General features: G+C 62.3%; 1 protein-coding gene across 1 annotated transcript; it reads right to left on the bottom strand.

Moving 5' to 3' along the window:
• Positions 1 to 999: 999 nt before the first annotated feature.
• Positions 1,000 to 7,079, bottom strand: TEKT4 (tektin 4). The gene is made up of 6 exons (XM_010946627.2): positions 6,464 to 7,079; positions 4,289 to 4,359; positions 3,768 to 3,911; positions 2,882 to 3,104; positions 2,050 to 2,204; positions 1,000 to 1,285 (listed from the first exon to the last, which is right to left on the bottom strand). The coding sequence occupies exons 1-6, from the start codon at positions 6,995 to 6,997 to the stop codon at positions 1,069 to 1,071; spliced, it is 1,344 nt and encodes a 447-aa protein (XP_010944929.2). The 5' UTR covers positions 6,998 to 7,079; the 3' UTR covers positions 1,000 to 1,068.
• Positions 7,080 to 7,911: the final 832 nt, after the last annotated feature.

Here is a 7,911-nt window from a genome sequence, read left to right as displayed (position 1 = left end):
AGGGTGGACAGTGGTTGAGAGCTTGTCTGTGGGGCTTGAGGGGCACAGAGAGAGGGCCTCATTGCCACCCGCCCCTCCTCAGTGCCCGGCCATCCTGGAGGAGGCCCCGATGCTGCGTGCAGGGGGGCTGCAGTTTTGCCCAGAGCCGTGGACACAAGGCGAGGGCAGGGTGGGGCTGGGTGGGCAGGTGGGGGCTCTGTGGCCCCCCTACACCCTCCTGACTCACTTGCTGAGTGAATGCAGGAAGAAACAGTGGAGCACAGATGCTCCCCGGGAGACATCACTGAGGAGCCACATGGTCCCCTTCTAACTTGGAACATACTCTGTCCCACCCTGGTTGGGCTCCCTAAACTCACTGGAAATTTATGAACTTGAAGTTACTTGAAATGGTTTAATAAATGGGATGAAGGTATAGACAGCAGAGACATCTATGAAACAGTACACCTTGGAACTTAAAAAAAAAAAAGGGAGGGGTTGGACAAGGAGCCTGGCCACAGAGGTGACCAAGGTGGCTGAAGGTGGAGGCCCCCTCCAGCCCTGACCCCGCCTCCTGGCTCAGGGTCTGCCCTGAGTGCCGGCCCTGTGCTGGGTGGGGTGGGAGGCAGAAGTCCGAGGTCCTGTCTGGTGCCCTCAAGGGGCTTGGAGGCACTGCATGGACACCCGCAGCCCTGGGGCCAAGTCCCTCAGGGCAGAGCCGGGCCAGCAGTGTGTCCTGACAACTCTGCTCCAGGCTCGCCTCCTGCTTTCCCGCTAATGGGGGAAGTGCTTGGCCGGCCTCAGGTGACAGCATCAGGGCACGAGGAAGAAAAGGAACAGGGCTTCAGTTATCACTGTGGTGACCAGAGCTGTGATGAGTGATGGGGGGGCCTCGACTGCCCTTGGCTGACCCCTCTCTCCAGGTGGCGACTGGGTGGGCCCCAGGCTCTGACCCCTGGCCTCCCATGGCTGAGATGATGGGATCCACAGGTAAAGCCCACCTGCCCAGGAACAAGCCCCAAGTAGAGAGCTCACGCGTTCTTTATTTGAGTAGGGGGACTGGTCCCTGCGCCCAACTGGATGCCGACACTGTCACTGGTAGCCAGCCAGCTGGAGGACGGTGGGGTAGCGGGCACGGTGAGTCATGCACTTCTGGCGGTCGATGAAAAGGCTGTTGGTCTTGATGGCAATGTCCTTCTCCAGGCTCATACGCGTGTCCTCCAGGTTGCGCAGGGACTGCTCCGCTTCCAGAAGCTTCTCTCTCAGTGCCGCCAGGGACAAGTTCAGCTCCTCCACCTCACTCACCAGCCTGTGGGGTTGGGAGGGGCCGGTGAGCTGGGACTGAACAGGGATGCCTGGCCAGCTGAGGGGGAAGGTGAGGCCCAAGATTCAAAGTCTGGGACCCCTGGTGGGGGGCCCTGGCCAAGACACTAGGCCACAGAAGGGCCACAAAAGGCTGGAAGGGACACCCAGCAGCCCCGGGGAGGGGGCTGGGCCAGGACGTCACACGAACTTCTATTCCTTCTGGTCTTGGTCCCTCAGCTCCAGGGGCAGGCCCCAATTTCCTGAAGGAATTGAGGGGCAGGAAAGGAGGAATGCCCAAAGGGGGCACTTCTGCTTACAAGGGTGACTGGGCGCTTAATAAATTGGAAAAACGGAAGATGCGACCCCACCTACACCTCAGGCGGGAGACGTGGGTCCACTGCGACATCAGCGGTGTGAAGAGCCGTGAGCAGGGTGGGCAGGGTGCCCATGTGGCCTAGGGGCCTTGGCCTCCCAGACCCGGAAGGCCTCACCAGGGAGGTCACACAGCATGGGGGGAAGTGGGAAGTCCCCCTGACACTCAGTGTTCCCCAAAGAGCATCCAGCGTCCCGTCATGCTGGGGCAGGAGGGGGGATGTGGGAACCCCAAGTGTGTAAGGCGTGCTTGCGTGGGGCCCAACATCTTTCCTCTTCACGTCTGCAAGGCTGTGTGTTGGGGGGGTTAAGGGAGCCCCAGAGGCAGGTGGATGGCATGTGGACAGTGGATGGTGACTGGGCCCAGCCCAGAACAGCCATGGCAGCGGCAGTCACCTAAACTGGGCAGAGTCTCGGCACAGCTCCACGTTGGGCCGCTGTGAACGCTGGTACAGGCGGGTCTGGGACACCTTCAGAGGTGCCTCCTTGTCCCTGATGGCCTGCTTCAGCTCTGCAACGTTGTGCTCCTGGTCCGTGATCTCCTGCAGTGTCTGCACACAAAACAATCTCCATGGGTCTCCGCACACACCCCAAGCCCTGGGCCGTGTCAAGCAGGTGGCCCTGTCTGCTGGCTTGGGGGGAGGTGTGGAGGGAGGGAGGATGTGCATGGCCACCTCCGGCCTCCCATCGGCACCCAGAGGGCTGGGGTGGGACAGCAAAGCCTGTGGGACAGCAGCTCTGGCCTGAGAGCCCCTAGCCCCGGGGTCACCAGCCCCTGAGCCTGGTCAGGGGTTGAAGAGACAAAAGCAGCAAAGGTCACCCTGAGAGCCTTGGGTCAGAGTCCTGCCAGGCCAGGACCAGAACCGGGGACACCCAACTAGGCAGCGGAGCCCTTCCACCTTCTTGCACCTTCATGCCTCCTGCTTGCAACTGGTCAATCACTGATGGCAATGCCACCAACCCCAAATGTCACTTGGTTTCCCAGGGAAGAGCGGCGGCCCTGCTTCTCGGGTCCCTCAGGATGGGCAGGCAGAGGGGGAGCAGGGGCCAGCCCAGGTCGTGACCAGGGCATAGTGGCCAGTGAGGCGGGAGAGGGCTGGGCTATGCTCTCTGAGCCTGGTCTTTCTCTGTGCTTAAGGACCTCGGCCTCTGGGGCTGCCCTAGGCGTGGCTTGGTGGTGGGCTGGGCGTGGACTGACGTGGGTTGGGTGAGGCCAGGGCTGCCCCACCTTTCGTAGATGCTGCTCCAGCTTGTGGCGCGCATCCTCCAGCTCCTCACAGCAGCGCCCGAAGGCCAGGTTCACGGCGTCACACTGTAGCCGCAGGTCCTCGGCCGTGTCCTGCAGGATGCAGTTGATGAGCTCCCGCAGGTTGACTGAGGCCAGACGTTCCCGCTCTGTGCGGTACAGGTTGTCCTGGGTGAACTTGGCCCAGGTCTCAGGCGTGGAGGCACTGCGAGCGGGGAGTGGGCCGGCACCGCAGTTGGTGGGGGTACCTGCCAAAAGCTCTGGTGCCCACCAGAGCCTTCCTCGCGCCCCCTACGCCCAGTGTCCCTTGCGCCCCAGCACAAATGACCAACCCCAGTCCTAGTGTCACCCCTTGCCCCCACGTCCCGCCAAGCTCCCCACGCCTCTCCGTGCGCCCCTCCACGCGCTCCCTGTGCCTCTTGTACCCCCAGGTCTGCCCCGCTATCCCGCGCCCCAAGTTCTCCCAGTGTCTCTCATGCCTCCTGAATCCCTCACTTGGTTCCCGCGCCCTGTGTCCCCAAGGGCTGAGCTGCGATGAGCGGTGGCTGAGCGCCCCCTGCCGGTCGCTTGCGGAGCTGCATGTCAGCGCCCCTGCTTCCGGCCACCTTTGAGTCTGGGTCCTGCTCCCTCCGCAAACCCCAGCCCCTCTAGTGAATTGTGTGTGCTGGGCACTTGCGCAGGGGTCCTGCTCGCCTGTCCATTTTTAGGAGCAGAAGAGCTACACAAGGCCCCCCTGTGGTGAGGGCCTCGGGGAGCCCCTGTCCCCCGCAGGTGTGGGCTAGGTGGAGGGGCGTGAGAACAAGGGCGGGGGACAGGGCGATTGGGAACACTTCCTAGCGGAGGGTCCCTGGAGGGGCTGGGGGCCCACCTCTCCTCGAATGTGGCCGAGTGCGGGTAGAGCTGCACCTCCGTGCTTTGGTTGTGGTAGCGGCAGCAGGTATCATCGATGTTGTAGGCCTCCACCTTGTCAGACCAGTCCATCTCGCAGGTTTCCTTGTGCTCCCGGTTGAGCCTGGGGGAGGCGGGCAGTGCCTGCGTCTGTGTGGGAGGTGGGAGGGGAGCTGGGCCCACCCAGGAGTTGGGCAAGGCAAGGCCTCCCAGCAGCAGGGGTGCCTCATCTGCCCAGGGTGGACCCAGAGATGCTGGCCTGGGTTCTCAATGCCAAGTACTTTCTGCTCCCTCCCACCCTCCCTCCCATCCCTGTGCATAATCTTCCACCCCTCTGCCCAGTACCCCCACCCAGTCCCACGCTCCTGGCTGTGACCCAGGACAATCCCTCACCTCTCAGAGCCACAGGGCAGGGTCACCCTGACTTCCTGCCCATAGCTGGCCTGAGGGGTGGGGTTAGGGGTCATCCCGAGGGCAGCCCTGGAGGCTGCCTAGACCCACCGAATCTGGTTCACCGCCTGCATGATGGTCCTCTTCAGGAGCTCCTGAATGTTCCGGATGAGCTCGGCCTCCTGGGGGAGAAGACCCCCATCCTTGGTGAGGATCTGAGGTCTGCCAGATCCTCACCGCACCTCACCGCCCACAGTCAGCTTCCTAAAGGGAGGGGCTGAGATTTGGGGCAATGCCCCAGGGAACTAGGGCCTCAGCCAGCACCTGACCCCTGCTGGTGGCCTTGGGCCAGATGCCCACCTTGTTGACCCCCAGCCTCTTTCCTGGAAATGGGGGACAAGCCCAGCTTTCTGGCTGGGTTTAATCTGGGGGGTTGAATATCCTCACTGCTGTGAGTCTTTTCTTCTGGGATGATGGGAGGGGCACCTAGAGGTGGTTCCCACTTGCAGGGCACTCGGCACCCCCTGGGTTCTGGGGGCCATCCCTGCAGCCTGCCCAGGACACTGAGGGCACCAGCCTGCCCCTTGGCTCCTGGATAGACAGGCAACAGCCTCCGAGGACTCTGGCAACTGGGAACCGGGAGCTCTCCCAGGGCTGCACCTTGGGGCCTTGGGCTCAGAGAGGCCTTCCCCACAGGGGAAACTCGGTGCTTCTTCCTACTACCTTGACAGTTCCATTTTCTGTGTAGCAACAATGCTTTCCCTTTGATTTGAATTTTCGCCTCCATCCGGCTCTAAACCCTCGTGTATCGGAGTCTGACCCATAGGTCTGTCTCCCTGTCCCGGCACTGTTGTCATCCATGTACCGCTGGGGGAGGGGAGGCTGGCTCAGGGCGGAGGGGTTGTTCCTGGAGCCTTGGGAGGTTCTTGAGCAGCTGAATGTGAGGGCGAGTGGCAAGGGGCAGAGGGTCGGCCTGGGGCCAGAGGGGAGTCCAGGAGGGGGAGGGGAGACACTTGAGGTTCTGGCCTGAGTTTGGGGGATGCAGGGATGCCAGGGATGCCTGGGCTCCTGGGCTGGCTGTTTGTCTCCCCGACCTCTCATGAGTTCCCACAGCCTGCAGCCTGTTCACAGGTGAGGCTCTGAATGGCGCAGGAGCTCTGCCCTGCCAGGGGCAGGGGCCTGGCCTGGCTAACTGCCTGATCCTTTTGGAGGCTGCCCCAAGGACAGGTCCTGCCAGGTTCAGAGAGGATAAGGCTCCTTGTGAGATGCCTGTGGTCTCCAACCCACCTTCACCCCGTCCACACGTGTGCTCTGGTCTGTGGCTGGATTTCCAACACAGGCATCAGGGATGGGGGGTGGGGCGTGGTGGGCTCAGCCTCTGGGAACTCAGGGTCAGGCTTAATTTGCATGACCCAGGGTGACCAAAGGGACTGTTCAGCAGGTGCCAGGATCCAGGGATGACTAAGGGACCGCCCAGTGGGTGGTACAGGTGCCACCAGGACCTGACCAAGAGGGTCTCCCCTTGCCCCACCTCAGGCAGCTGCTCTTGGGGCTCAGCTCAGTCCCTTCCTGGTTTTCACGGGGGACTGTGGAGGGGTGTCAGGGCTTGGGGGAACCAGCCAGGCACCCCCCCACCTCAGTGGCCTCTGACTATCCCATCCTCAGGCAAACATCCCAACACTCATTCCAGATGTGGCTGCTGCCATGGCCAGGGCCCCGCCTCACCCCCAGGTGTGAGCCTTAAAAGGGGAGGCCCTGGACACTGGGCTGGGACAAGTGGACAAGCACCAAGATCCAGCCCCAGCCCCAGCCCCCAGACGTGCTCAAATCCCCATGCTGGGACCTGCTCCCAGGCCATGGGGCCCCCAACCCATCATGTCGTGGCTGGGTCCAACTTGCAGGGAGCCCAGCCTTGCCTACAACCCGCTGTAAGTCCCAGGCTGTGGGCAGGTCAGACCCACACCCTCCTGGAACCAGGGACAGCACCTCCTTCCTGGGCAGCCTGAGCCCTGACTTGGCTCCCACCCGGGGCTACCCAGCACCTAGTTGGTTCCGGTCCCTGACCAGCCACGTGTCAAGGTGCAGGAGCAGGCATATGGACTTATTAAATTTATTTGTTTCTCAGTGCCTGGGCGTGTGCCTGGGCACATGTGCTACGTGTGCCTGTGTGTCCCTGCGTGTGCAGCCACACAGTGCACGTGCACCAAGGTCTCTGCCAGCCAGGTGGGGGCACACACGTGCCCACCCTCGGCCCAGGGGAGGTAATGGGACCGGAAGGGGTTGAACCTTCAGCAGCTCCATCTCCACGCAGTCGCGCACGAGGTCGGGGTGCTGGCGGCGCTCCCGGCATTGCAGGTTGTCGGTGGCGATGGAGAACGGCACAGCCGTGGCATCCAGGGCACGCTCCAGCCGCTGCTTCTGGGCCAGCAGCAAGTCAGTCTCTGCAACCAGCTCTCCCACCTGGAGCTGCAGCTCCGACTTCCAGTAGTGCATGTCCTGCAGGCGTTCGCCGACCTTCCTCGTGGAGTCCTTCTGTGTGTGCTGTGCCAGCGCTTCTGTCTCGGCTGCCAGCTGCTGGCTTTCGTGGCGCTGCCTCTCTGACTGGTCGCGGTCAGCGAAGGCCTGGTGGTAGCGGGCATAGCAGTTCTGGAACCACTCATCCACCAGGTACTTGGCCGTGCGGAAGCCGGCGGTGGCCAGGCCCGAGGACGTATGGGCGCCTGTATTTCGGGCCACATCGTACAGCTTGCGTGGCAGCTGGCATGCCGGCATCGTCTGCGGGGTGGGCTCCTTCGTCAGGAGTACATCCGTTTGTGCCATGGTGCCACCTGGGCACAGGTTGGGGGGGGGATGGAGGAGGGCCACTCAGCACAGTCAGCAGGGCAGCTCTGGCCACTCTGTTCCCAAGCAGGATGTGGCTCCTGGTCTCCTGGAGACAGGTATACACCAAGCCTTCCTGTTGCTAAGCAATGGGGCCCCCTCCCCCACCTCACAATGACCTTCTTAAAGGGCCAGGTGGGCCCCAGCCCCACCTGTCCTGGCCATGTCTGGCACCTACCTGGAGGAACTGCACCCAAGGTCAGGCCCTTTGTCTCCTGCTTCTTGTCCCAGTGGATTGCTCCCCTGGGGCACACAGGCGTCTTTGATGGGGAGTTGAATTCAGCCTTCACTGGGTACCTGGAATCAGAAGCCTAAATCTTCCTCACATGGAGGAGGCAGGTCTTGTCCTGGAGACAGTGTCTCCAGGGCCACCCAGAGTTGGGTTCATGTTTCCTAATCTCCAGGGGTACATCTGCAGGTGCCCCATCCTGGGCAGGGAGCGTGAGTGCCTGGGCGATGTCCAACATGGCCAGCAGAGGGCACCATTGGCCACAAAATAGTGTGTCTCGATGGGGAGGGGCAGAGGCTCCTTCGGTTCTCCTGAGTCAGTCCAGCTGGAATCACTCTGGTCTGGATGACCGCTGCTCCTCCTGCCCTGACTCCTCCCATGGGACCCTCCAGTCCTCAGCAGGACATCTGCACCCTGCTCCCAGTACAGCCCCATGGCCCCTGCCCCTTTGCCTCTTTCACCACTGCCTGGTTCCCCGCTCAGGCCTCAGGAGTCCCCGGACGTCACTTGGCTGATGGCATTTACACCACCCACCACACAGCATGTGCTTCATAAACATGGACTTTGGACAGCAGCCAGAGACCTCTTCCATCCCAGAGCCCACCCTTGAGGGCAGGTCAGGGGA

The sequence above is a fragment of the Camelus bactrianus genome, chromosome 18 (genome assembly GCF_048773025.1).
Source record: "Camelus bactrianus isolate YW-2024 breed Bactrian camel chromosome 18, ASM4877302v1, whole genome shotgun sequence".
Classification (NCBI taxonomy): Eukaryota; Metazoa; Chordata; class Mammalia; order Artiodactyla; family Camelidae; genus Camelus; species Camelus bactrianus.
The sequence above is the reverse complement of the archived record's forward strand: the minus strand, read 5'-3'. Positions and strand labels throughout refer to the sequence as shown.

What these genes read in the sequence shown, in the direction of transcription:
- TEKT4 (XM_010946627.2), bottom strand. Translation starts at nt 6,997, where the DNA reads ATGGCACAAACGGATGTACTCCTGACGAAGGAGCCCACCCCGCAGACG. An exon ending in CAGGCGGTGAACCAGATTCG is followed by an intron (nt 3,912 to 4,288) that starts GTGGGTCTAGGC and finishes CGCCTCCCCCAG; the next exon opens with GCTCAACCGGGAGCACAAGG. An exon ending in TGGAGCAGCATCTACGAAAG is followed by an intron (nt 2,205 to 2,881) that starts GTGGGGCAGCCC and finishes TTTTGTGTGCAG; the next exon opens with ACACTGCAGGAGATCACGGA.